Source organism: Equus caballus, chromosome 21, assembly GCF_041296265.1.
Source record: "Equus caballus isolate H_3958 breed thoroughbred chromosome 21, TB-T2T, whole genome shotgun sequence".
NCBI classification, from domain to species: domain Eukaryota; kingdom Metazoa; phylum Chordata; class Mammalia; order Perissodactyla; family Equidae; genus Equus; species Equus caballus.
Window position 1 is genome coordinate 17845672 of NC_091704.1, and position 27745 is coordinate 17873416.

At 62.1% G+C, this 27745-nt stretch overlaps 2 protein-coding genes and 1 long non-coding RNA gene across 12 annotated transcripts in view; 2 read left to right on the top strand and 1 right to left on the bottom strand.

Annotated features, from left to right (window-relative positions):
* Positions 1-11147, top strand: part of CRTC1 (CREB regulated transcription coactivator 1) — a 72422-nt gene extending 61275 nt beyond the window's left edge. For 2 of the 10 annotated variants that reach the window (XM_023625516.2, XM_023625514.2), the window contains 4 exons: positions 123-227; positions 3485-3571; positions 4169-4349; positions 5721-11147. In XM_023625516.2, the coding sequence (XP_023481284.1) occupies positions 123-227; positions 3485-3571; positions 4169-4349; positions 5721-5932 (585 nt within the window). In that variant the 3' untranslated portion in view covers positions 5933-11147. Of the gene's footprint in view, positions 1-122; positions 228-3463; positions 3572-4168; positions 4350-5720 lie in introns of all 10 variants that reach the window. The other 8 variants (XM_023625515.2, XM_023625513.2, XM_023625519.2 and 5 more) reach the window with 4 other exon arrangements.
* Positions 11148-11738: 591 nt separating this feature from the next.
* Positions 11739-19123, bottom strand: COMP (cartilage oligomeric matrix protein). Its single transcript, NM_001081856.1, is given in 19 exon segments — positions 11739-11785; positions 11863-12002; positions 12491-12663; positions 13319-13515; positions 13857-13905; positions 14030-14208; positions 14417-14598; positions 14701-14753; positions 14930-15048; positions 15556-15715; positions 15909-16016; positions 16102-16206; positions 16292-16450; positions 16548-16622; positions 16909-17046; positions 17736-17905; positions 18278-18329; positions 18689-18774; positions 19014-19123. Coding segments are annotated over 19 exon segments (2268 nt in total). The 5' UTR covers positions 19090-19123.
* Positions 19124-19218: 95 nt separating this feature from the next.
* LOC138919918 (uncharacterized) lies at positions 19219-27344 on the top strand. The gene is made up of 4 exons (XR_011430485.1): positions 19219-19339; positions 24007-24165; positions 25578-26650; positions 26833-27344. It is a non-coding gene; the product is annotated as an uncharacterized lncRNA (long non-coding RNA).
* Positions 27345-27745: the final 401 nt, after the last annotated feature.

Below are 27745 nucleotides of genomic sequence, written 5' to 3' on the forward strand. Positions count from 1 at the left end.
TGGGACCCAACCTCCTGCAGGTGCCCTGGTGCTCTGCCTACCTGAGGGGGCCCCTCTGGGGGGCTCGGCGGGGAACAGCTAGGCCTGGGGCCCCTGGTGCCCTGACCTGTCTGTCGTCGCAGGCGCCCGCTCGGCAGCAGTACCGCACTAGTGCCGGCTCCCCGGCCAACCAGTCTCCCACCTCGCCCGTCTCCAATCAAGGCTTCTCCCCCGGGAGCTCCCCGCAAGTAAGGGACGCCGCCCCCCACCGCCACCCGCGCCCCAGCCTCGCTTTGCCCCCTGTGTGCCCCCCGCCTACCTGCCATCTGTGCCTCACACCTCACTCCATCCCATCTTGTCCACCCCACTGGTGCTGGGAGGAGAAGGCACTGCCCCCACAGGCCCTCTCCAGGCACTGCCTGGTTCCCACTGCGCCTCTGTGGTCTGCCGAGCCCCCGCAGGAGGTGGCAAGCTCCTCACTCACATTAGCGACCTTGCAGTCAGCCACGTCCCGGCTCCTCACCCAGTGGCCCAGGACACCCCTGTGTGCAACTCAGAGCACGCGCCAAGCAGCCTGCGGCATGTCCGCACTTATGTCTGCCTGCCCTAAGGCCTGGCCCTTTGAGGCTCCCAGAAGTGGGGTGCCCTCCCTGCTTGGGGGCACAGCTGAGGTGGCAACTGGCCCGTATTGGGGGCTACAACTCCTCACTCCCCTCACCCCCGCCCTGTAGGAAGGCATGTCCTCCCCAGGAAGCTTCTCTTAGTAGCACTGTAGCCTCTCAGGGGTCATTGTCCCCATGCCACAGGTGGGGAGACTGAGGCTGGCCCCAGGCAACAGGCAGAGCTTGACCATGTCCATGAGACTTGGGTTTTCCCCCACACCTGACACGATGGGACCCTGATGCCTGACACACACATGCACACACCCTGTCCAGGTTCCTCAGAATTCCCCTCAGCCCAGTTTGGCCCATGGCCACATTCCATCCAGAACATTCCGTAAGAGTTGAGGGGGTACCCGCAAAGTTGATATTCGGGCCCCAAACCTCACTCTAGCAGCAGATCCTCCCTGGGACCCTGCCACTCTGTCCCAACATGTCACCAGCTGAGAAAGTCTAAGGAGACAATGCAGTACCCCAGGCCCTAAGCCTCGTTCTCTGCTGAGGAGACGATAGGATTTTCCTTCCCATGTAGAGCCATACCGCCAGGCAGGACCATGCAGGAATGACGCCAGCTCCCTCGTCCCAGGGACGTGCCCTGCTGTCCCCCTGCCCCCAGCTCTCATACGTGCAGTCCAAGCCGGGCCCTGGTGTTGGGACAGTGGGCGTCCCGCTCAGGGAGGCCCCGAGGCAGCTGTCACGGCTCCATCTTATGGGAGGAGCTCTCCCAGGGTGCTTCCTCCACCACCCCTGGGGACTGAGGTCCTGCTGGGACTGTCGGCGGCAGCCTTCTGCTCCGTAGGCAGGTGGGGAGGGTGGGGGTGAGCTCAGGGTGGGCCAGCGGTCAGCCAGGTGTCTGCACGCTCTTGGTCTGTCCACTCTAGCTCTCGTGGCTCCCAGAAAGTGTCTGGTCTCATCATGCGGTGCCATGGGGTGCGGGGTGGGAGAAGGTTAGCCAGGCAGGGGAGACAGCAGGTGGAGGCTGTCCAGGAGACAGCCCTGCCCAGGGCCAGTGCCCAAGTAACGTCCCTTTTTGCACAAGGCTGGACAGGAATTCAAGGGTCAAGCAGATTTCTCTCAGTAGAGATAGGCTTGAGCCAAAGTGGTTTGGTCCATCCCAGGCAGAAAGCGTGTTGCCATCTCCTCGAGCCCGTGTCTGTGTGTTGGTCCATTTGTCCATCGTTTGGGAGGCAGGCGGCTCAGGTAGCTGTGAGGGTGGGTCATCAGGCTGTCTGGACTCAACCAGAGACATGGGCTAAGAGGGCCAAGGGGCTCACTCGGGGGTGGATCAGGCCGGGGGAGGCCAGAACTGCCCTCCAACTGCAGCTGGGTCCCTGAGGGTGCGCTCAGCGGCCTTTTGGGCCTGGACTCCCCCACGCCTCCCTGGCCCAGCCAGCGTCTCCCGTGGATGCTCAGGGCCGCCCTCCCGCCTGTCTGTCCAGCTGCACCCTAGGCCTTAGGCAGCTAGGATTGGTCCTGTGTGCTGCCTCCCCCTCCCTTCTGAGCGGACCTTTCTGGCAAATCCCCATGGCAGCATCACAAGAGAAGCTTTAGCCTGGCGTGCCCTGCCTGTGTCGGGCCTCTCTGAGGCCAAGGCCTTGGGGACAGGAACAGGTGCCCTAGAACAAACCTGCCTCCACTCTCGTGGGTTAGCCCACCCACAGGCTTGCAGCCCCCTTTCCTAGACCTGAAGCAGGCAGTCTTTAGGACAGAGGTGGCATTTTTGCCACATTGGCTCTCTTTTTGCTCTTAGCCCACTGACCACCCACAGTAGCCGCTGGGCTTGTGGCCATCCCCTCTCGGATGGAGGCTGAGACTCAAGCATTGGCTGTTGTCAGAGCATGTGGGGACCTTTCTAGAACAGGGAGCTCAAAGAGAGTAGGCCCAGGGCCTTTGGTCCATGGCGACGTTTACTTGGGTGCATGCTGGGCACGTGCATGACTCAGCACATGGGGGAACGAGGTACAGCGACTTCGAGAGACACCCTGACCTGCAGATGAGGAAGCAGACGCAGGGTCTGGGCTGGGGATGCTTCCGAGGCCAGTGCCTCAGGCCCGGCCTGGCCACACACCAGCCGGCCCTCTCCTCCTCTCCATGTTCTGCCTGGCTCCATCCTGCCATCTTGCTGGTGGCATTGTGGGAATGGGCAGGGGCTCCAAGCTCCTTTTTCAGACATCTCCGCTGCCTGTGAGGGTCCCCAGCCCCCTGTTCCTCTCCTGGCCCCTCTTCCCCCTGCCCTGGCTGGCCTTGGATGAGCTGGAGTGGGGCTGCCCACTCACCCATGGGCCCTGGGCTCTCCCAGACAGGCAGCCCGGGGTGGACGGGTGAGCAGGGGCTTCCCATGTGCCTGTCCTGTGCTTGCTCGGCCAGCATCCAGCTCTGTGCACCCATCCTGTCCACGTGTGTGTGGCCTGCCACCCTGTCCAGTGTCTCCTCGGGGGCCTGACAAGCTCACTGAGCGCGCATCTTGTGCTGAACATCCAGAGCGCCTCCCGTCTTGGCCCAGTCACGTGCTTTCCTCTGCACCTGTCAGGCAGGGCTCCCCATCCCTGTGGCGCCCCATCCTCCATCCGATGGAACTGGGGTCACCCCACTGGGCTCAAGGAGAGGAGATGGGGGATGGAGCTTTGGGAGATGGGTGCAGAGGTTCCCCAGGAGCAGCCCGTGGAAAGGAGCAGTCATCCTGAGTGGGGGAAGCCCTCCATCCCGGAGGTCGTGGGCTCTCCCGGGGGCCCTGAGATAGGCGTGGTTGGCCTCCTTCCTCCAAGCATCCTCCCTGTGGGCGCACGCAGCCTGTGGCAGGCCCCATCTTGGGGCCGTGACGACAGAGGCCTCTCTTCCATCTGCAGCACTCTTCCACCCTGGGCGGCGTGTTTGGGGACTCGTACTACGAGCAGCAGATGGCAGCCAGGCAGGCCAATGCTCTGTCCCACCAGGTGAGCGGGCGCCCGGGCCGTAGCGCCCACCGCAGATGCCCGCCCGGACCGCGCCTGCCTCTCGGGCACAAGCTTCAGTCCCCACGCTTTGGGGGATGGCTTGGCTTTGCCTCCCCCGGCATCTGCACCCAGCCCACAGTATGTGGCCAACTGCAGAACAGGAGGAAGGGCAGATGGTGAACACCAGCAGGGACGGGCAGTGGCTGTCACTGTGGCCTCTCAGTGTGGGCCTTGCATGTGGGTTTGCTGGGAGATCATGCTGGCTTCGCGTGGAGGCTGGGATCAGTGGCGTACAGCATGGGAGGGGTTGGCTGCTACCTGGAGCTGGTCACCCATTCGCCCATCCATCCATCTATCCATCCGTCCATCCATCCAGCCCTAGGAGGCCGTGTGCAGGGAGGCCTGGGTACATTCAGAGAGGGGGAGAGGGGGAGATCCCAGAGCAGAGGGACACATGCTCGGCAGCCCCAGGTGTGCCTGAGCACTGGTGCTGGGTGTCCTGCAGAGAAAGTGGTCCTGGTGGCTGCAAAGCAGGCAGCCAACAGCAGTCAGGGGCTCAGAGGGGCCGGCCTCATGCCTGTGTGCTTTCCCTCCCAGCTGGAGCAGTTCAACATGATGGAGAATGCCATCAGCTCCAGCAGCCTGTACAGCCCGGGCTCTACGCTCAACTACTCACAGGCGGCCATGATGGGCCTTACGGGCAGCCACGGGAGCCTACCAGACACACAGCCGCTCGGTTACCCCAGCCACAGCAGCATCCCCAACATCATCCTCACAGGTGAGGCCGCTTGTGCATGGCATCCTGGGTGGGAGTCTCAGTCATGGTGGCCCCGTGGGGCCTGGCAAGCTCGAGAGGCCTCAGCCCCAGGGAAAATGGAGCCCCTGGCCTTGGCATGAGCCTGAGGAGGCCAGACACACCCCCAACCTTGACTCACTGCTAGGCTGTGAGACAGGCCAGGGGGACACACACTGGATCCTGGACTGCGCGTCCAGCCCCCCATGCTCAGAGCGAGAGCAGGACAGAGTCAGTCTGCCACCCAGGCCCCTGAACCCTGTTAACTGAGTGTGCTGGGGATGCAGGTGACTGGAGAGTGGGCCCTGCTGGTGGGGCTTGTCACTTACAGCCAACAGACATGTAACAGCTTGCACATGCTGTGGTGAGCACCCTCGAGTGGCCTGAACACAGTGCCCAGGTGCCCAAGGATGTGCACAGTGGACGGAGGAAGTCCCTGCTCTGTCTAGCATAGAACCCAGACCCTCTGATGCCTCCCCTTTCATCTTCCCCATGAAGGTTCTGCGTTTTATTGAAGAAGGAAGCAATTTCCTTATAAGCCAGGGCTGTTGTGGGATTGAGGATGACGCCCACTGACATCTCCAGGATGGAGGAGTCCATGCCCAGATCCCCCGAGGCCTGGGCTGCGAGTGTAGACCCAGTGTTTCCTCCCCACCCCGAGGGTGTGGCAGTGAGCTGTAGATGATCTGGCGGGGTCAGCAGCCTCTGACACGTGAAAAGGAGCAGGGCCCTGTGATTGTGCCAACAGCTCAGAAACACCAGGACTTTCATACCCGTTTCCCAGGACAGGAAACCGAAGCCCAAGGTCTCACCACAAGTAGAGGAGGGAGCCCAGGTTTGAACCTGGGTCTCTGCAGGGGAGCCCGCACTTCCCTCCAGCCCACAGGGAACGCCCCACCACACACGCACACACGTGCTGCAGCCTGCTGCTCAGTGGCACACACACAGGAGACCGCCTAGCAGAGCAGGAGAGGCCCTGCTTCCGCCAGGTCACACTGACGTTTGTCTGTGCCGCAGCCCTTAGCTCAGGACTTCCCAGCTTTGGCATGGCTGACACCTGGGTCTGGATCTTTCTCTGGGGCGGGGCCGTCCTGTGGGCTGTGGGGTGCTGAGCAGCATCCCTGGTCTCCACCCACCTGGTGCCAATAGCATCCCCACTCCCCAAGTTGTCACAACTAAAAATGCCCCCAGACGTTGCCAATGTCCCCTGGAGGGCAAACCCCCAGGTAAGTGCCCCTGGTGTGGCCCAGGCCCCTCTTCCCGAGCACTGATGGGGCTGTGGGGGTGCAGCAGGGTAGGGGGACGGGGAACCAGCCGGGACCAAGCTGAGGCTTTTGTCCATCCTGTTGCCCCCAGTGACAGGAGAATCCCCACCCAGCCTCTCTAAAGAACTGACCAGCACGCTGGCCGGGGTCGGCGATGTCAGCTTTGACTCCGACAATCAGTTCCCCCTGGACGAACTCAAGATCGACCCCCTGACCCTGGACGGACTGCACATGCTCAACGATCCTGACATGGTCCTGGCCGACCCTGCCACTGAGGACACCTTCCGGATGGACCGTCTGTGAGCGAGCGGCACACTGCTGCCCAGCCCCTGGCTCCCTCACCCCGCCGGTCAGTGGTCCCGACGGCATCTCCCCAAAAAAGCCCTGGGACGGCCATGCTCCGTCCCTCGCAAACGGCCGAGCTTGTGATTCTGAGCTTGCAATGCCGCCAAGCGCCCCCTGCCCTCCCACCTGCCCTTGGCTGTCCCCCTCCCTCGTGAGGCCGAGCGTCGCCCCGTGGACCTTCCCTGTGTGCGCGCTCTCGCCCCCCACCCAGGCCCTGAGCCGTCCCCCCGGAAGATGCGGAACGCATGTTGGGCAGGGCCCCCGGCCTGGGGGGCGCCGTGGTCCTCGGCGGCGGTGGGCTGAGGTGCATTTTCCGACTGTTGTCCAGCTCTCACTGCCTTCCTTTGTCCCTGGTTTCCCCACCTGCCTGCCACCCCCAGCCCATGGTTAGGTAGAGAGCCAGCCCCACTCTGCCAAAGGGAGGAGGCACCAGAGAGAGGGGCCGACACAAAGCAAAATAAACACTATTTTGACTGCTGTCTTTTATATTTCTGAGCACACGCAACGCTAGAGCCCATGCCCTGGCGGCGGGGGGCCGGGGTGTGAACGGAGCCCTCGGAGCAGCTCCATCTCCCCGGGGCCCACAGCCGCCTCGCCCACTCTGGCCGCCGCACAGGCCTGCTGGGCGTGCCCGTGGAGGCAGGGATGCCTTCTGGGGTCTTACGGCTTGTTCTCTTCTTCCTTTCTTTGTCCTGTGGTCACCGTTACTGCTCTTTAGAGCGTGAGCAGGAGCGGGGGCAGCCAGGGCATTTTTGTGTTTTTGTTGGTCTCTTGGTTTGCCTTCCATTTTGGTTGTAGAGGAGTAGCTGACTCCTTCAAGCCAGCACTTGCCTGAGAGCATGTTTTTATTCCAGAAATCCTGTGTTAGGTATTTTTTAAGCTAACTGGAAGCCATCCGCTGCCTGCCCAGGTCTGAGCTGCCTCCCCGACTTTTTAGTTCCGCCCCGAGTTATCCACACGGAAGCCCAGCGGCTGGCGGGCCGCGTGAGAGCGCCTCGTCTTGGTGGGGCTGTGGCAGCAGCTCGCAGCAGTAGCTGGAGGGCGTCTGCTGTGGCCACGTAACAGGCTTCCAGCAAGGAGCCACGGCTTTTATCGAGGGTCTGGAGAAGACCCACTCTGCCTGGCGCCCCAGACCCCCAGGCCAGCAGCACCTGCGGTTCCTCTGCTCCCAGATACCCCAGAGATGAGGCTGTCTTCTCACCCCTCCCCCTGGAGAGCCACCAACCCGGCGCCCCCTCTGCCACGCCTCTTGTAGCCCCTCCTGGCAGGGCTGGATTGGGAGGCAAAGAGCAGTGTGCTTGTCAGCAGCACGTTTCCAGGTGCTTCTCCAAGTGCCTCTGGAGGCCGAGGGGACTGTCCCTGTGCCCTCCAGTCCCTGCAAGGGGGCAGTGGGGGTGGCTGCATTTTCTGACAGCTGCTCTGGAATAGGAAGCTCCATTTCAGGCCCTCAGACTCTCATCTCAGCTCCCGCTTGCTCCTCTGCCTGCCGGCCGGGCTGACACCCTCTGCCTGGTGCATTTCTCTGTGGTGTCACATCCACCGCCTCTGCTGGGGTTTTCGGAGCCCGGCCTCTGTCCGTGGGAGCCAGATTTGATCCTAGCGACTGTCCCTCTTGTTCCATCGAAGCAGCTGGGTGGCCACACGTGTGAAAAGCGCCCCCGCTCAGACACCAAACCCCGCCGCCGTTGTCTGGGCTGAGGACAAGTGTTGGTCCATCCAGGTCAAGGGCCCGACCTCTTATGGTGGCGGGAGCTGGGGGCAAGGAGTGGGGACTTTTTTTTTTAAAGAAAAACTACATGTACATAGAAGAGTTTGATTACCATTAGACTTGTCTGTAGAACTTTTTTAAAAAAGGCCTTAATAAAATTACAAGCAACCTTCCTGGGTGCAATTTTCAAACAAAGCAGTGGGGACCCCATGAAGGAGCCTCATCAGCCCGCACTTCCTGTCTGCCAGGCGCCGGGTTCTTGGAGCAGACAGGCAGGAGAGGAGGGGTGTCCAGCTCCGTAGCCTGTTTCCAGCATCCCTCGGCCGGGAGCACAGGTGACATTGTGTTAACATGGTGGTCTCCGCCATGAGGGGTGTTGGTGCAGAGCTTTCCTGGGGAGGGAGGTCAGCCAGCAGCCCGTGGGCAGGTATCCCTGTGCCCCCCAAGGGCTCACACCCCTCCAGGGCCTGGACAGCCTCCCGGGGCCTGCAACAGGGGGTTTTGTTTATTTCTTAAATATTGCTTCTCTACTAAATATTCTTGAATTGCCAAGACTTTCTGAAACAAGACAGCCTGAGGGAATCAGCCCTTTGACTTGTGATGTGAAAATACTGTGATTTCATGCGAGCTGTGTCGTAAGAGGTGGGCCGGGGCCCCCACATCGTGTGTATAGACCTGCTGCTTGCGTCCTCGCTCGCTCACTTGGGACAGGCCTGGATGCTCAGCCCACATTGGGTCAGGGGCCCGGCCAGGCTGTCCCCCTGCTGTCAACCCCTGAGTGCTCCCAGTTTCAGCTGAGCCCCCTCAGCTGTGCACACTTTTCCCCCCCGGGAGCACAAGCTGCCCAGCCTGTCCCACCTGCCTCAGTTTACTCCATCCTCCATGTCCCCAGGGCAGCGAGTTTGTTACCCCAGGAGGCTACAGGTGGAGCCCAGGGGGTCAGCCCCACTCTGTGTCGCCTGGAAAGAAGGTTTATGCCCCAGCCCCCATCAGTGTCATGAGCCACCATGCCCAGGGCTGCCGTGGGGGTGGGGAAGGAGGGCTCTTGTTCGGACCATGTCTGTGTCATAGACACCCGTGCCGACCTCCACCCCCACGTGCCCTTACCAGTGGGAAGATGGGCAGCACTTTTCGGGGCATCTCGCAGTCCCCTCCCTGCTCTCCTCACTCATCCTGCCCCCCCCGGCACTCTTCTGGGCGGAAAGGGTGGGTGCCAGCCCCTTGGGGCAGGAGGCCCTGAGACCCTCAGTGGAAAGTCAGGGGTCAGGTTGACCTTTCAGCAAAATTTGGGGCCCACAGACGGTGGCATTCAGAAACCATCCAGGCTCCCCTGCAGACAAGCCCCACAGAGGGGCCCTAATTGTGGTGGGACCAGCCCCTGCCTCTACTGTGGTCCACAGCGCCCCCTGGGACCAAACCCGAGAGGCCAGAGGGCAAGGGCAGGCCGGTGTTTGTGGCCCTTTCCCCAGGGACACCTCCACACAGACCTCCTGCCTCCTGCTGGCCCCGGGCACCCACCTGCCTTGTGGGAGTGCACTGTGGGGGGGCCCGGCGGCAGATGCTCAGGCTGGCTCTGGCGGCCTCTCTGCTCTTATCTACTGTGGGTTTCGGAGGCTGGGAAGGAGCTTTCTGACGTTGTTGGGTTTGGTCTCATTTCTTTGGGTGGCCGAGCTCCTGGGAGGACACCTAGCTGGATGGGTCCTGTCACAAGGCCCGTGTGTCACTGTGAGGTGGGTGAGGATGGCTGACCATCCATCAAATGCCATGAGACCCCCACGTGGAGGGCGGGAGGGCGAGAGGCCGCACGTCCATGTGTTCATCTGTCCTGCTGGTGGCGGGTGTCTGGTTTGGGGGCTGTGTGCCTGGTGCTGGCTGTGACCTGGTCAGAGGGGACGTGAGCAGGTGCGAGGCCCATGAGGGGCTGGCAGGGCTTGGGCAGCAGGGGTAGCTCCCCCTCTGCCCAGCGTCCTGGACCTGACGAGCCCCCACTAGTGACTATCCCTAGAGGGGCCCTGGGGAGCTAAGGACCCCTCCCCACACCTCCACATCTCGGCCCACCCCTAGCTGGTCCATAACCTAGACATCCTTCCAGACCCCTGCCCCTAACTGAATTCTGTTTTCTGCATTGCCAAAGACGGCATCCCCACCCCGGGCGCACGCTACATGGGGAAGCCAGGCAGTATTGGGGGTCAACCCCCCGGCTCTGACAAAGCAGCAGCAGCACCCGCAGCCCTTCCTGGGTTCTGAGGGAGCCACACTCGGAGGCCAAGGGGCCCCTCGGCGTGAGGATGGGGTGTGGAGGCCACAAGGTCAAGGGTATGAGGCGCTCCTCGTCCTGGGCCATCACCCCTGTAGGTGGCGCCGCATGAGGGAGCCGAGGCCACCTGAGCTCTTGCCACCTGCCTGCAGAGCTGGGGGAGGACTAGGTGCCCGCTGGGTGAGTGGGCAGCTGGGTCTGTTTCTGCCCCTGTTCTTGAACCCTGGGCCCCTGCCTCCTGGGGAATCTCACAGCATGTGACTAGGGGACCCTGGGACATTCCCTGTCAGGCCCTGTCCTGCCAGCTCTGCCTGAGCCAACTCTCTTGGGCTTCCCTCAGCCCTCGGCCTCCAGGGGTCCTGGCTGGTGGGCTCAGGCACCTTTTGTGATCCTGGGGCTGCCGCAGGCGACTGACACCAGACACAGTTCTGCCCCTGAGACCAGTCCCAGGAGAGGGAGGTGGGGTGACCTGCACCCCCAGGTCTTGGCTGTGGGGTACTCCAGAGGACATGGGGGGGGCAGGAACAAGACCCTTATGACCCGGGCCTCAGTTTCCCTCTTGTCATTTGCAGGTCTCGGGGCCCCACATTCCTCCCAGGCAGGGTGGTGGGCAGGGGCTAGATGTCAGGGTGATGCTGACTCCACGGCCCCCTCCACCTTCTGTTCTCCTGGCCAGCCCTCAACACTCAGCCCGAGGAGCCAGGGAAATGAGGCATGTGCAGGGGGCAGAGAGTTGCCCCTGTCTCAAAGGGTCCTGGAATTTAGGGGCAATCAATGCCCAGCTCATCCTAGCCTGTCATTTCCGACCTCTTGCCCATTGGGGACAAGGGGACACAGCCGTGGCCTTCGCCACCAGGCCCTGGGAGGGAGGGCTTTGGCAGCTGAGGTCTACTTATCCCGCCATGCCCCTGTAGGAAACTGCCCCCTGAGGAGCGGGGCAGCACCACTGATATATGCAAACCCACTGGTCCGAGCCCTGCCCCGCCTGTGTCCCTCTGTCCCCAGGCTGGCTCTGCCCACCCCGCATGTACACTCTCCTATGGATGTCCCGTGGGCCATGTGCATGGGAGCCCGCGGCAGGTGGGGGCGGGCGGCTCAGGGTGCACTCAGCCGGCCCCTGCCCATCCTCTCTGGCTGGACGCTTTTGTCTTTGTATCTTTGCATCCTTTGTAACAAAATGTAATAAAAATCCAATGTTTTTGTCTGTGCCTCCTCTGCTTTTTTCCTGCCCCTTCCCCCACCCCAGGAACGAAATGTGGGTGTTGCAGGTGCACCAGGTGGGAGCCACACACAGGCCACACACACACACACACGCGCGTGCGCGCGTGCATGAACACAGACATGCAGATGTAGCCCTCACACAAACACGCCAGCTACTTGGGCCTGGAGCCTGGAAGGGGAGGGCCCCGCCCCCCAGGATCCTGGGACAGACACTCCAGGGGTGAGGTCCAGGCTTGTGACTGCGAGTGGGTGGGATGCACCAGCTGGCCTGGGGCCTCCAAGTCAGGCTGCTGGAGCCCAGCCAGTCAAGAGGGCAGTCAGCCACAGGTCCCCTCTCCCCCAGGCCTGGGTTTGGGGTTCCTGGCTCCACCCTACCTCAGGCCCGACACCACCCTCTCCCCACCCGCCACAGAGACCCCAGCCGGCTGCTCCGCCGCACACACACTTTATTTGTTCTCTCTGAGGCCCTCTCCCTTCCCCCCTTCACCCCCAGCTGGCTGCCCCTTGGGGCTGGGTGCTGAGTTCCTGGCCTGACTTGAGGGTGGCCATCATCCAGCAGCGGGTCCCCACCCCCATCCCTAGGCCTGCAGCAACCGCTGGATCTCGTAGTCCTCGGGGATGGTGTCTGCAAAGAGGGCGGGTGGGTGAGAGGAGCAAGGCTGGGCAGGTGGGACCCCCCTCCCAGTGCAGAGTGCCCCTCACCATTGCAGCGGTAGCGCAGGTTGGCCCAGATGATGTTCTCCTGGGAGAAGCAGAAGACTCCTAGGCGGCCGCCCCGCATGGTCGTGTCCAAGACCACGTTGCTGTCGGCCACCAGCTCAGGGCCCTCATAGAACCGCACTCTGTGGGGAGGGGGGATAGTGAGGCAGGGCCCTGGGCCAGGCCCTCCCCTCTCAGAGCTTCTGCATCCTGCCCTGGAAGGTGGGTGCCCTCCTCTCTGGGAGTGGGGGCCATGTGCCCCCCTGCCTGGGCCACACTCAGGGCAGATGGGGCTCCTGACCTGAACTTCAGTTTCCCCATGTGGGAGGGTGGACACCCAGGGTCCTTGCACACGGCAGGTGCAAAGCAGAGCACCTGGACTTCCTGGCAGCGCAGAGTGGGGACCGAGAAATGGGGAGTGGGTGAGACCCCACCTTCTAGCCGAGGACCCGCTGTGTGCTGGGTCCTGGGAGAGGTGTCATACCCCAGGGCCAGACACAGTTAATTCTAACTGCCAGTATCATTCCCATTTTACAGATAAGGGGACTGAGGCCCCAGAACTATCCCCTCCCCCAAGGACCTGGGATAGAGCAGGGCCTCCTGGTCCCTTGGCTGGGGTTGGCGTCCCCACCTGATGTAGCCCACTTGGGGCCGGTGTTGTAGGAACCAGCGGTAGGATGTCTTGTCCTTCCAGCCCACGTTGCGGGGGTCCTTCCATAGCAGCCGCACCTGTGATGCTGTGTCCCCCGTGTGCCACAGTGCATTCCGCAGCTGCTCCCCAGGGCCTGTGGAGGACTTCACGGCCTGCTCCACCCAGGGACAGGGGAATGGGGTCAGAGACCTTGAAAGCCACCAGAGTCCCTCAGAACCCTGCCTAGTGGGGCAGGCAGGAGCTGCGGGTCCTGGAGGAGTGGTGGGGGGCCCTGGGGCCTGGTTGGGAGACGCACAGGAATCCTTCTTGGGGGCCACATGGAGGTTTGCAAGTGGGTCGTGAGGGGCAGCTGTGGTCTGGGGCTCGTGAGAGGATTTGGAGCCCGTGGACAGGGTTCAGGTCTGGGAGACCTTGAGGGGTCTGCAGGAAGATTTAGTGACTTGTAAGAAACTTAAGAAGGTCCATGGGTAAACTGGCCTTTAGAGGACAGGGGAAATTTGCTGGAGGGTTTCAGCAACAGACTGGGGTTTAGGTCTCTGAAGGAGGATTTGGAACCTGAGGGAAAGTTTAGGGCTCTGTGAGAGGGTTTTGGGGCCCAAAGAGAGGCTCTGGGGGGGGTGTTTGAGGGCCTCTGGGAGGAACTGGGAGGATCTGGAGCCAATGGGAGTCCAGGGAAGAACTGGGAGTGGGTGGGAGGCCTTCGAGGTCCAGAGGATGGTGCTGGGGGCCTGTACAGGTTTGCGGCTCTGTGGAAGGGTTTGGGACCTCCTGGAGGACGGCGGGAAGAAGTCAGGTAGGGGCCGACACCTTCAGCTGGATGCCGGGCTCGGCTACGGCTCGGAAGGGGTTCGCCTGCCAATACGTCTGCTCCATCTGCTTCCACATGACCACGTAGAAGCTAGAGCTGTCCTGGTAGCCAAAGATGAAGCCCGCGTAGTCGTCATCTGTGACCGTATTCACGTGGAACGTGCCTTCGAAGTCCACGCCATTGAAGGCCGTGTAACCTGGGGAGAGGAGGAGAGCAGCTGGGTTTCCAGGACTCCAGCCCCTACCCGACCTAGGGCCCTGGCCCGTCCCCAGACCCCTCCCCTCCAGGGTCCAACTTGCCCCTAAGCCCGGATGCCCCCTCATAGAACCGCCCCATCTCCACCCCCTGAGTCCAGACGCGGCCACGCCCCCTGAGCTTCCCACCCGCCTTGGGCATCGCTCCTCCAGAGTCCAGAACCACCCGGTCCCGCCTTTCCTGAGTCCAGGCTCCGCCCCGTACCCGCCCCTGGACCCGCCCCTCCTCTTGACCAGCCTCCTGAGCGCCTCCCCGCACCGCTGCCCCCTCCTGGTGTCTCACCCACAGCCAGGCCAGGGTCGCTGTTCATTGTTTGCACGATCTCCATCCCCTGATGGGGTCAAAGAAGAAGGGGCTCAGGCGGGCCGTGGGGGCCCTCGGCTCCTCGCCCCCAGCTTAGGACCCGCCTTGGGGGTCCTGGTGCCCCTCTACCTCCCGCCTGGGCCCTGCCCCACCTGGTTGAGCACCACCCAGTTGGGGTCTATTTGCGCGTCGCCCTCGGGGTCCAACACAACCGTCTGGAAGGCCCGGAAGTCGGTGAGGGTGACTTCGGCGTTCTCCGGACACACATCAATCTTGTCCACCACCTTGTCTGCGTCGAAGTCGCCCTGGCACACGTCGCCCACACCGTCCCCTGAGAGGAGGTGAGAGATCCCCGCCCCAGCAGTAGGGTCAGAGCCAGGCCCCGCCCTAGCTTAGCCATGCCCCCGCCAGCTACCGGCCCTGCCCACACCTGCCCCTGGCCCCACCAAGCTCACCCCAGACCCCACCCCAGTAACTCCGCACTGGTCCCGCCCCCGCCACGGGCCCCGCCCTCATCAAGGCCCCGCCCCCTAGCTTACGGTCAGCGTCTTCCTGGCCCGGGTTGGGCACCAGGCGGCAGTTGTCCCGACTGTCGGGGACCCCGTCGTTGTCGTCATCCTCGTCGCAGGCGTCACCCTGACCATCGCTGTCTGAGTCCTGCTGGGCGCTGTTGGGCACTGTGGGGCAATTGTCCCGAGAGTCCTGGTGCCCATCCCCATCCCTAGAGTGGGTGGGTGGGACAGAGAGACCGTGAGATCCCCAGAGGGCTAGGTCAGGGGCTGCCCACCCTGAGCCCCACCCCCACCCCAAAAGGCCTCCTCACTTGTCTTGGTCGCTGTCACAAGCGTCTCCCACGAAGTCGTGGTCCACGTCCCTCTGGGGGGTGGATGTAGGAGTCCACGATCAGGGCAAAGGAGCCCAAAGCTTCCCACCCACCCCCAGTTCCAAAGGCAAGGTCCTCCTGACCCCAAGGAACCTCCCAGCTGCTTGGACTGGGCTCCAGTCTTGTTAGGCAGCCTGGGGCTCACCCGGGAGGTCCAGCCTGCACCCACCTGGTCTGGGTTGCTCTTCTGGGGACAGTTGTCACAGACATCCCCTATACCATCACCATCACTGTCTTTCTGGTCTGAGTTGGGCACCCTGGGGCAGTTGTCCACCGCATTTCGGATCCCTGTGGGAAGCAGGGGGACAGGACGAGACCCCAAGATCGGGGCGGGGCCAGGCTGACTGAAGCGGGGAGATGCAGGCCTGGGGCTAGCCTGGGACAGAATCCCACCCCTCGCCTGGCTCGCAATAGCTGAGAAGTTAAACCAAGTACTCGTGCCTAGGCCCCAGCCTCGTAGAGACTTAACGATGGGCGGCAGGCGAGGGGACTGGCCCTCACTCAGGAGCAACTCAGCTGGACCTCCCTTTACCCTGAGAATGCACCACCCTGAGCTTCTGTTCCCCAGGCGTAAAAGCGGCCCCTCCCCGGCCCTGAACCTCAGGCTCTGTCCTCCTGTCCTCCCTGCAGCATCTGACACAGGGGTCACCCTCTCCTCCTGCAAACGTTCCTGCCTTCTCTTTTCGGCCTCGTGTCCCAGTTCCATTTTTGCGTCCACGGCCCTCGGTGAGCCTAGGCGACCCGGCGCCCAGCCAAGCCCCGCCCCTCGGTTCCTGCCCAACCCCTCGCGCTCACGGTCGCCGTCGATGTCATCGTCGCAGGCGTCGCCTCGGCCGTCCTGATCTGTGTCCTTCTGGTCATCGTTCTTCTGGGACCGGCAGTTGTCGCATGCATCGCCCCACTTGTCGCCGTCCGTGTTACGCTGGTCTGGGTTCCGCACCAGCGGGCAGTTGTCCTAGATGACAGAGCCGGTTAAGGGGGGGGCGTCCAGGCCAGGAGGGACAAAGGTCACACCCCAGACCAGCCTATCTCCGAGGCCCCGCCTCCTCTGCAAGGAACCCCTAACCCCTCCGAGATCCTCCGAGGCCACGCCCACCCAAGCCACACCCCTAATCCGAGCCACGCCCAGGCCCCGCCTTTGGCCCCACCCCCTCGTTGGGGACTCCGTCTCCGTCGGCGTCCGTGTCGCAGGCGTCTCCGATGCCGTCGCGATCCGCGTCCTCCTGTCCTGAGTTGGGTACCGTCACGCAGTTATCCTAGGGGCGAGCACGGCGGACATGAGGAGTGTGGCCAGGAGCCCCGCCCGCCCGCCCGCAGGCCACGCCCTCCAGACCCGCCCACCTTGCGACAATGGCGCTCCGAGCAGCGCAGCTTCTCGTCCGGGAAGCCGTCCAAGTCCGTGTCGCGGCCACACAGGAGCCCGTTGCCGGCCCAGCCGACGGCGCACTGCGGGTGGAGGAATGAGCCGGTGCCCCGGCGTGGCCGCCCGCGCACCACCATCCCACGCCCTTCCCAGCCAGCCCTCACTCACCACGCACGATCGCGAGCCATCGCGCTCCAGGACGCAGTCGGCCTTCTCGTGGCACGGGCTGGGCGTGCCGTCGGGGCAGAAGCGCTGTGCGCGCGGACGGCAGCCTGATGCCTGGTCGCCTACGAAGCCGGGCTGGCACGGGCCGCACTGGAAGGAGCCCTGCGCCCAGGCCGCGGGCAGTTAGCCCGGGCCGCCTGCCACTTCGCGCACCCCCTGCCCCGTCTCTCCATCCTTCTCCTGTCCTCCTGGGCCTTACCTGGGTGTTGATGCACACGGAGTTGGGGACGCAGTTATGCTGCCCGGTCTCACACTCGTCAATATCCGTGCAAACCTGGATGGGAGAGAGTGCAGAGGTCACCGCCGGCACGCAGACACCCCTGGACCTCCCGCCGACCCCGGGCTCACATCTCCTCTGCATCTTACCTCTCCCCTCCATCCTGCCTCAAACTTGACCATCCCTGACGCGGACCCTTCCTCATCCATCCCCCAGACCTTGTTCCCCACCCCCTCGCGCTCAAGCGAGGTAGGGAAAAGGCTTCGCGAGGCTAGAGGACGCGTTTGCTCAACAAGATGCGCAGCCCTGTGTCCTCCTAGCGCCCCCCGCCCACAGCCCTCACCTGCTTGTTGGCCTTGGCAAAGGCCATCCCCACGCCCTCGTGGGTGGGGCCGCTGTACCCGGGCGGGCAAGCCTCGCAGCGGAAACCGGGGCTGGTATTGATGCAGCGGACGCGAGGGAAGCAGGGATTGGCGTTGCACTGGGGGAGGAGGAAAGGCCACGGAGGGTCAGAGGACACTGGAGCCCCCGAGAGAGGCGCCTCAGGGTTTCTAGGGCTTGGACTTAGAAAGCTCAAGGATCATCAGCCGGCACTTGGAGGGGGGGGTGCCATGTGGGGTGGAGGCCGTCGTCCACGAGTCAGACGTGACTTTGCCTTGGTGGCAGCAGGGGCGCGACCAGGCCAGGAGAGAGGCGTGCCTGGAGGGGGCTGTTCCTGGGACCCCGTGGGCTGGGTGCTCATGGGTAGGGGAAGGAATTGTGAGGGCGGGCGTCCCCAGCGGAAGGGGGAAGTGGTCGTCGGGGCGTGCGTGGCCGGCGGTGGGGTAGCCGTCGGGGTGGGCACCCCGAGGTGGTGGAAGGGTTGTTGGGACTGGCGAGCCCCGGAGGTGAGGGGGGTCGTTGAGGTGGACCACTCTCGGCAGTAGGAGAGTCGTCGGGGCAGGTGTCACTCGCGATGGAGGGGGTCAGCGGGACGCGCGTCCCTGGTGGTGAGGGAGGTGGTTGGGGTAGGTGCTCCTCAGCAGTGGAGAGATCGTCTGGATGTGCGCCCCCGGCGGTGAGGGGGTCCTCCAGGCGAGCACCTCCAGCGGTGGAGAAGGTCGTCAGGGCGGTGGAGAGTTGTGGGGACAGGTGTCGGGGGATCGTCGGGGCGGTAGGGGGCGGGCGCACCTCGTTGACGTCGGCACAGTATGAGCCGTTGCCCGTGAAGCCCGCGGGGCAGGGTCCGCAGCGCGCGCCGCTCGCCGTCTGGGTACAAGCCACGCCAGGGAAGCAGGAGCCCGGCGCGCACTGGGCTAGGGGCCGCACGCTCACGCGGGGGGTGCGCGCAGGCTGCATCCCTGCAGGGGGCGGGGCGGGACTGGTCAGGGCCACGCCCGGGGCGGAGCCAAGCAGTCCCCCCCAACACACCGCCCGGGACTGCGCGCAGGGCGGGCCGGGGCTCTCCACTCGCTCCGGTCTCTGGATCTCCGTGCCGTCCGTTTTCTGCTTCTCCCTCCGCGTCTCTCCACCTCCTCCCTGCATCTCTCCCACGACCTCTAGCTCTTTTTGCGTGTCTCCCTCCCATAGTCTCTGTCTCCCCTCCCTGTTCGTCTCTCTCCGTCCGTCCGTCATCCAATCTCTCCATCTCGGTCAGCCTTCTGCTCCGTCTCTATTCCTCCCGGTCTTCCCTTTGCTCCCTGTTTCTGTCTCTGTCTCCTATCTGTGCTCACCGCACGCGTCACACTCCATCACCGTGTTTTTCAGGAACGTGATCTCCTTGACCTACAGTGCAGGGAGAACGGGGTGTGGTCAGCGGGGCCTCACCCCTCTCCTCCTCCCTCGGTTGTCCCCTCTCCCTCCCTCCAGACTCCCTACCCTCCCAGCCCTTCTTCTCCTTCCCTGGGACCCGCTACCCACCTCACGCACTCATACCCTCTCCGCGGAACCCCCTATTCCTGGGACCTCCCCCCCTTCCTTTTCCACAGCCCCTACCAGATCCTGGTAAGGGGGTCTCACCCACCTCCACCTGGACTCCCTTCTTCCGCCACCGTCCCCACGCTCCTCCACTTCCGGGACGCCCTCCCGCTCTGCCAGGGCTCCCTCCCCTCCGCCGCACTCCCCACACCCCACCCCGCCCGCACCTGCTGCCGCAGCAGCTCCCGCACGTCCTGCAGCGCCGCGTTGGTCTCTTGCAGTTCGCGCAGCATCTGTGGGCCCAGTTCTGTACCTGCGCCGACAGGGGGCGCTGGTGGGGCGTCGGGGCTCGAGGACCCCCCACCACCGCTCCTCAAGCCGCGGCCGGGGGACCCCGGACACCCACGTCCTTCCTGAGCCTCTGCCCCGCCGCTGGAGTTCTCCGCGTCGCACGCCCCCGCGAACTGCCCCCGAACACCAAGGAGCCACGACCCTCGGCCTCCCGCGGGTCCTCCTGTCCACGGGGCTCGGGCGCACGGCGCGGGGGCTTACCCAGCGGGGTCTGCCCCTGGCTGGACACGAGGGCGGCCAGGGCGAGCAGGAGAACGGGGGCGGCGGAGAGAACCATGGCGGCGGCGGGGAGCTGGACGGCGGCGCGCTCTCTGCCGCCCACGAGGCCCGCGGGGCCTATTTATCCCGGCGGCGCGGCCGGCCCCGGGGACGGCCCACCGCGGCCCTGCCCAGCGTCCAGCCGCAAGGTAAACAGACGGCGCTGGCCTCTGCGTTCAAGGCCCCGCCCGACGTGGCCGAACCCGGACACGGCGGGGGAAACTGAGTCTCGAGGAGCCAGTGCAGGCGTTGGTGGGGCGGTGAGTCAGGTGGGACCACCCTCCATCCCTCTCATTCACTTATTTGTTGAGTGCCTGCTGTATGCCAAGACTGGGGCATAGCTGGGAACGAGGCAATCCCCATGGCGGCTCCCCTCAGCTCACGCTTGGGGAAACGGAGTCAAGAGCAGCTAAAGGTCAGGACCCACCTCCACCGGCTGGCTGGCCCTCCACTCCCTCCCCGTTTGCTTCAAAATGGGGCAAATGACATCTTTCTGTGCCTCAGTTTCCTCCCTTGCACAATGGAGGTTTAAGTATCATTGTTGATGATGAGGAGGAGGATTACAGGAGAATGAAGGATCCAGTGAGAGCAGTGGTCCCCCCTCCCTGGCCGGGTCCTCAGGGGCTTGCCCCTGCCATCACCCCCGCAACCCCCTCCGGGAGCTGCAAGTGAGTACAGGCACCCCTTTCTGGTCTCCCGTGTCTGTGGTTCTCTGCGTGCGGGTGGGGCAGCCTGGTCTCCCAGGGCCAGGAGCCAGCTCAGTTTCCCTGTCCCTGCGATGGGCTGCGTGTGTGTCCATCCCCAGCAGGGGGGGTGAACAAATTGTCAGGCTCTGCTGGCAGAGGTCTGCGGGGGCCTGGGCTTCTGTTTGTCGAGCCTTCGCCATACCTTCCAAGCTCTGCTCCAGCTGCTGTGGGAACAGCCTGTAACAAAAATAAAAATTACTGCTAATCAGGAAAATCGTCCCTCCCAGCCCAGTCGCACTTGAGCTACAAGACACCTCAGCTTTCTGGAGTTAACGCTCTCCACCCCTAACCCTCCAGTGCTCGCAGCCTCTATTCTGTTGATGGGGAAACTGAGGTTCAGAGAGGGAATGTGACTAGCTGAAGGCCACTGTAGGCAGCAGGGGTGAAGCCAGGGTAGGGTCATAACCAGATCTGTTCTCCTGGGGGGCTGCAGAGAAGTCACCGAGGGCTTCCTGGAGGAGGTGGCAAGGAAACCTAGAGGAAAGAGAGGACTCAAATCAGCAGAGGGAAAAGGAGAGGACAGTTCTGACAGATGAAAATGAGGGGAGCTTGGAGATAGGGAAATGTCAGGCACGTTTATTTATTCCACAGGCGTGCATTAAGCACCTACTGTGTGTCACGTCCTATGCTGGACACAGGGTGAACAAGCCAGACTGGGCCTCTCCCTCTTGGGGAGCCCAGGTCACTGGGGAGGCAGCTCATAATCACCCAAAGGGTCCAGGGCTGTGATGGGGGATGCACAGGCACCTGTGGGAGCTCCAGGGACCAAGAAGATGAGGTGGAGACGGAGCCAGGCAAAGAGACGGAGGAACAGCATATGCAAGGCCCTGAGGCAAACATGAGCCTGGTCTGCTAGACAGACTGATCTCAGGGTGGAGATTTCTTGAGGCTCAGAGAAGCAGTGCCAGTGTGTGGGGCTTGGGTTGTCTTCTGAGGGCAATGAGGAGCCACAGAGGGTGAGTGAAGAGGGGTGGGCCTGGAGGTGAGGCTGAGTGGGAACAGCCCGCCCCAGCCCGGACATCTCCAGTGAAGCCCGTGCCCTGACAGTGCCCGCCTTGCCTGCTGCCTGCCACCGGGCCATGAGCTCACCTCCTGTTTTCCTTGGCGTCCAGCACACCTGGGGGCCGTTCCTGGCTGGCACTGGAATTCTGGGAAAACCACGACTCCTGTGGGTCGTGTGTGTGCCTCATGCAGCTGAGACAAGGGCACATGGAAGCCAGGCCTCTGCCACAGGCTGGGCACGGGGCTGAAGCTTGGACACACGTGGCCTTGTTCGTGGTCGGGCCATGGGGAAAGCTGGGGAAAGGCGTTCCAGGCAGAGGCAATGGCAAAGGCAGAGGCCCTGAGGAAGTCCCGGTTTGCAGACCAGACAGCAGAGGCCCAGAGATGGACATTCTGGTTTCACGCTCCTGGCTCCTGGATTCCACCAGCCCTGAAATCCCCGTTCCAGGCAGCTGCCCCCTCCTCCCGTGCACCCCACAGCAGCCTCACGTTACAGAATAACTCACTCTAGGTGGCCTCCCTGGCCTTCGTACCTGCTGTTCCCTGCCACCCCAAACACCTTCCTCTGTCCTTCAACTCTCGGCTCTGACGCCCTCCTCCAGGAAGCCCTTCTTGCTCTTCCTGGGCAGGGCTCAGGGGCTGGTGCCTGTAGGACAGTCCCCGGGACCCCTGGCAGGGGATTCTTGGCAGAGAAGGTTGAGACGGCCTGAGCCCGGGCACCAGGAGTGTCTCTTTTGCTCTGTTCCTCCCAGCCTGCAGGGCCCTCGGGAGCCCGGGCTGGTGCAGAGAGGGAAGCTGGAGGGTTTGGTGAGCCGTGACAGCACCTGCTACGATTAGCGTGACACTGTTATTCCTTACAATTAATGTAATATCATTCCTACTAATAATAGTAAACCCTGCCACCTCTGTACCTTAGGACAGACTTGGGGGCCACATGGCCGGGCACAGCCTTGGTGTGTGACCTAGGGCAAGCTGCTTGTCCTCACTGTGCCTCAGTTTCCTCACCTGTAACATGGAGAGGTTTGCATGGGCGAGCCGGTGGCCCGTGTCTGGCTGCAGCGCTAGCCTCATTACGCAGCAGGAGCTGAGACACTGTGCCACTTACGCCTCACGTCATTCTTATTCACATTTTCCTCAGAGAGGAGACGAGACAGCTTGAGGTCACACAGCCGGGATTAGAACTGGGGAAGGTGGGACCCCTAAGGCCTTCACATCCCCCTCCCTGCCCTCGGCCGCAGAATCCAGACTAGAAATGCTGGCCCAGGCACCTCGTTAGCTGTGAAGACTCAGCTGCCTGGGACCTCCTAGCCTGAGCCTTTGGCTGGCGCCCCAGCCAGCCCCCCTTCCCACCACACCAGACCCAGCGGTTCCAGGAGCCTGGCCAGGCTGGGGCAGAGGGGCTGGGGCCTGCGTGGTGGGGCCCCTGGGCCCTTCCTGGCAGAGGTCTGCCGGGCCAGGAGACGTGTGGGCGCCCCCAGCTCGCCCAACCACCCCCCCTTGTAAATTCAGGGGAAAATATGTTGGGAAGGCAGCCGCCCTGCCCCGGGCAGGCTGGGCTGCAGGCCCAGGGGCTGGGGAACTCATCAGGGCAGCGAGGGAGGCCACTTGGCCACTGCTTCATCCACAGCTGAGGAGCCTGACCCAGTCTGCCTCGGGTGGCCCCACTGGCCCCATCTCCCCAGAAGGACCGACTGGCCAGGGGTGAGGGGCAGGGTGCCACTGGGCACTGGAGTCCGGCACACCCACTTGCTCTGTGACCTTCAGCAAGCCCTGCCTCCTCTCCACCCTTCCTTTGCCCCAACCCTGTCCCCATTCCGCCCCAGGCTCCCCGAAAGGTGATGATAAAGAAAGAAGATAACAATAAATATAGTGGCTACAATTTTATGCAGCAAGTGCCAAATGCTCAAAAGCTTGCCCCACCATCTTCGTGGGTTTTCCCCTTCTGTCCCCGCCATCCCCTGCAGCCCCAGGAGGCAGGAACTCATCATGATGGGAGGCAGGAGGCACAGCGATGAAGGGCTTGGTCTCTGGCATTGGGGCCCTGAGTTTCACATCCCAGCTCTGCTGTGGGACCTGAGGCAAGTTGCTTAAGTTCTCTGTGCCTCAGTTTCTTCCTTTTCTCTCTTCTTTTTTGGGGGAAGGGACGGGCCACTTTCAAAAGTTTATTTTAGTAAATTTTTGCTTCTCAAGGTCAGTCAGCCTACTGGAGAGTTGCTTCAGGAGAGAGAGAACCTCACTAGGAGCCGACTGGAATCTAATGATGTGGCCAGTGGATACTGGGTTCTAAGAATGATTTTGCACAGCTGCTGCCTTCATAATTTTCCAGGGATAACTGTGGCAGGACAAATGACAAGCTTGGTCTTCTCTCGTTTCCTTTCACATTTAATGATAGTTTCGTAGGTAAGAGTAAAATAAATCTGTGTCTGTGTTACAGAGAGAGACTGCCTGTCAGGTGAACTACAGAAATATTGTTCTCTCCCTCAGGCTCTCCCTCAGTCTCTCTCTGTCTCTCTCTCTAACAAAGTGAAAAATGGAAATGCCTAAAGTTTTGTACAACATAACAGTGGCTTAAAAACCAAGGTGAAGGTGGGGACCATAAGGGTCCGCATCTCTCAGGGTCATCGTGAGACCCGAGTATAATAGTGACAAGCCCTCGATGCTGGCGCTTGTTCACGTCCCCACTCTACAGATGGGCAGACCGAGGCTCAGCGACGCAGGTTCATCCTGTCTTCTCAATTTGGGCACTGGGTGCTCAGAGAGGGACGTCACACACTCCCTGCCATCCCCACGAGGGCACACAGCCTTGCCATGGGGAGAGGGTCCCCTACCCAGGTTTCTGTGGCTCTGTCTGGAGAGGGTGGGCAGCAGAGAGCACAGGAACCAGAGTCCTGCCCCCGATTCCTCATCCTCCACCTCCTGCCCCTCGCCAACCCCAACCCGGGCTCATTAACAGGAGGCCCTTGTTCAGGCCAGGGGTGGATGGAGCGGCAGACTGGGGGGGGTGGGGGGGGTGTTTACCCACTGGCAGCCCAGCAGGCGGAGGCCCCAGCCAGGACACGGGGCAGTGCAGGAGGGGGGCTACCAGACAGGGAGGAAGCCCAGCCCCCAAGTGGGAAGGCTGGCATGCAATAGGCGCCAAATAAATGATTGCCGATCAGTGGGATTAAATTAAATAACTTCGTCCACAGCACAGACATTGACCCCTTGTCACACAGCCAATGGGACAGAGGTGGTCTTGGCCTCGTGGCCTTGCAGTGGGTGTCCTCGGAGGCAGACGGTGCACACAAGCTGCACGGAGCACTTGCTGCGTGGAAGAAGGGCTGGAGGAGACGGAGCCTGGGGCTCAGGTAGGCCGCTTTGTGCGGGATGATGGTGCCGAGAGCTGAACAGGCGAATGGGTTCTGGCTGAGGAGGAGAGCCCCGGGAGAGGGCACAGCGAGGGCAGAGGCCTGGAGGTGGGCTGGGCCTGACACGATGGAGGTTCAGCAAGGAGGCAGGTGTAGCTAGAGATGAGGGGCCAGGGGGTGATAGAGGGGAAGAGGGCTGGACCACAGGGAGCAGGGTGGTGATGGGAGCCCTGGGCAGGGTCAGAGCCATGAGCCATGAGCCATACTTGGGCTTGAGGGCCTCTCCAGCCCCATCTCCTTCTGCCCTCCAGGCCCTTACCTGGGCTGTGACTGCTCCCTGGTGCACTGTCCCCTGTAACATGGCTCCTTGTCCCAGCTGGATCAGGGGGCTCCTCTGGCCTCCACAGTGCCCTGAGCATCTTCCATCACAGCTCTGACCACACTGCATGGGCACTGCCAGGCTACATCGGCTATCGGGCTGCATCCTGCATCAGACTGAACCCCACGATCTTCTTCCTACCATGTCTCCAGCATCGTGCACACGTGATGGAGTAAATGAATGATGAATGGATAGATGGTGGATGGACGATGGGTGGATGTAGCAGTGGGTGAATGGACACAGACAAGTGAATGGATAGGTGGGTGGATGGATGGGTGGGTGGATGGATGGGTGGGTGGATGGACAGATGGACAGGCAGGGTGGATGATTGGATGGGTGGATGGATGAATGAGTGGATGATGGAAGAATGGACAAATGGATGGATAGATGGGCAGACAGATGGATAGACTGATGGACAGATGGATGGATGATGGATGGACAGGCAGTGGATGGATGGGTGGATAGTTGGATGAATGGATGGACTCCTGCCTCCCCAGGAAGCTCTCTGGATATGTGGCAACTTCATTCAGAGATCACTGTGAAGAGTCAATAAGAGAATGAAGGTGAAACACGTAGTAGGGGCCTTTTCTCCATTCTCCGTACCCTTTGCCCTATATGAGACAAAGGGAGGTGAACTGGTAGGGCTCATTCTAGCCACACTGGCCACCTCTGTCTGTGCCTCCAACTCTTAGATTTCTCCCCACCTCAGGACCTTTGCACAGGCTGTCCCTTCCTCCTGCTCTTTACCTGGCTGACCCCTACTTAGCCTAACTTAAAGGTTACTCCCTCAGGCTGGACCAGGCTTGCTGGCCTGTGTGTCCATATTCCCACCCCACAGAGGGAGACTGAGGTGTTTCATCAAACCCTCCCAGGAATGGCCTGTTTGGGTAGTCTGGAAGGGAGCTGTGGGAGGATGACAGGCACATGGCCCCCCGGAGAAGGGGTGATGTCACTGTTGCTGTTGGTCCACATGGTTCTGGGATATCACTGGAACATGCACCTCATGAGTCTTCCTGACTCTATTTCCCACTAGGCTGAATGATTTCCCCTTGTCTAGAGCCAGGAAGTTCCAAAGAATGCAAGAATCACCAAACCACAGAACAAGGAGCCATAGAAGTAAGGAATGACAGAGTCATAAGGTCGTGGGTTGATTGAGCCATAGGACCACAGAGTGCTAAAGGCACGGAACTGTGGGACCATAGGACAACGGGACCACAGCATTAGAGAGCCATGGACCCGGAGTGACGTGGCCACCAGTCAGTGCAAGCACAGAACTGTAGGAGGGTGGAAGCCGCAGGACCCCAGGGCGCCTGAGACATGGCACTGGGGCATCCCACATCTGAGGGGCCACAGCAGGGAGAGTCAGAGTTGACCCCAGCAGAACTGCCCTTTCGGCCACACCCTCACCTGTCAGCTGTCCAGGGAGGCCCCCAGAGGCCACAGGACCTGTGAGGTGCTTCCTCCCTCATCTTGGGGCAGCTGTAGGAGAGAAGGACCGTGACATCGCTGACGCCTAGAGCCAGCCAGCCGCTACTCAGTGAGTCCCTGTGCCAGGCCCAGTGAGGCTGTCCAGGTGCCGGGAAATGGTGCCAGCCTCCGGCCAGGCGCGCCAGGACGCCGAGTGCTCGGCAGCAAGTGGAAAAAGAATCAACGAGTTACTTCTGTATCCACGTCCTCTTAAAAGCCAACAGCAACACGGCATGGAGGGGAGGCTGTACCCTGGCTGCGTCTCCTCCGGGCGGCGGGACACTGGTCAGCTGCCCCCATCCTCCCCAGCACCCGCTCTGCCCAGGCTGGGAGTCGCAGCCTGGCTCTGATTCTGGCGGACACACCCATGTATTGATGAGCTCTCCTGGGACAGCCACGTTCGCCCAGCAGGCCCCGCACCAGATGCCCCGAATAAGCAGTCTGTTTTGGAGAAGGGAAACTGAGGCCCAGAGGTGGACACCACTGTGCAGGGTCACAGAGGGCTGGAGCTGGAACTGAAACCGAGGCCTGTCAGATGCTGAGCGTGAGCTTGTCAGCACCCAGCCGGGCGCCCTCTCAGGGCCTCAACCCCTCGGCTCTGGGGCCCAGCCCTCACTTCCAGACATGGACGGTGCAGGGGCAGGAGCGGGGGCCCGGGCCGTCCCCAGACATGGACGGTGCAGGGGCAGGAGCGGGGGCCCGGGCCGTCCCCAGACATGGACGGTGCAGGGGCAGGAGCGGGGGCCCGGGCCGTCCCCAGACATGGACGGTGCAGGGGCAGGAGCGGGGGCCCGGGCCGTCCCCAGACATGGACGGTGCAGGGGCAGGAGCGGGGGCCCGGGCCGTCCCCAGACATGGACGGTGCAGGGGCAGGAGCAGGGGCCTGGGCAGTTCTTCCCTTCGCTGAGCTCAGAATGTCTTGCTCACAGGGCTCCATTGGGACCAAACATGGTCATAGTGGGTGCACATGGGGCCCTGATATCGCTGACGTGGAAGGACTTGCCCCTCCATTTCACAGATGGGAAAGCAGAGGGCCAGGACGTGGGGTTCTGACCCTCCTGGGGCCTCTGGCACCTTCAGCGAGGGCTGTTCTTACCGTGATGGGACATGAGCATGAACAAACGTGGTTGATTTTCTGAAACCCCAGATTACAGGGAGAGAAAGCCCATCCCTCTCTGCCTTGCCCCAGTGGCAGGGCTACCTTCAGGCATGGCTGGATCCAGAGCCCCAAATGATGCCTTCAGGATCTGTGTCTCTCTGTCAGCTGTCTTCTTCTTCCTTTTCTTTAATTGTGATAAAATACACATGACATAAAATTTATCATTTCAACAGTTTTAAAGTGTACAATTCAGTGTGTTTTAGTACATTCACCATGTCATGCAACTGTCATCTCTATCTAGTTCCAGAACATTTTTTATCTCTTCCCAAAAGTAAACCGGTCCCATGAGCAGTCCCTCCCCAGACTCCTCCTCCTGCCCCTGGCAAACAACAGTCTGCTTTCTGTCTCTGTGGATGCGCCAGTTCTGGACGTTTCATATAAATGGGATCATGCACTGTGTGGCCTTCTGTGTCAGCTTCTCTCAGGCTGCACGTCTTCAGGGCTCATCCCCGCCATGGCGCGTGTCAGAGCTTCGTGCCTTGTGCCGGCTGAGCAGCGCCCATGGTGTGGATGGGCCACGGTGTGTTTGTCCTTCACCAGCTGATGGACACTTGGGCTGCTTCCTCCTTTGAGCA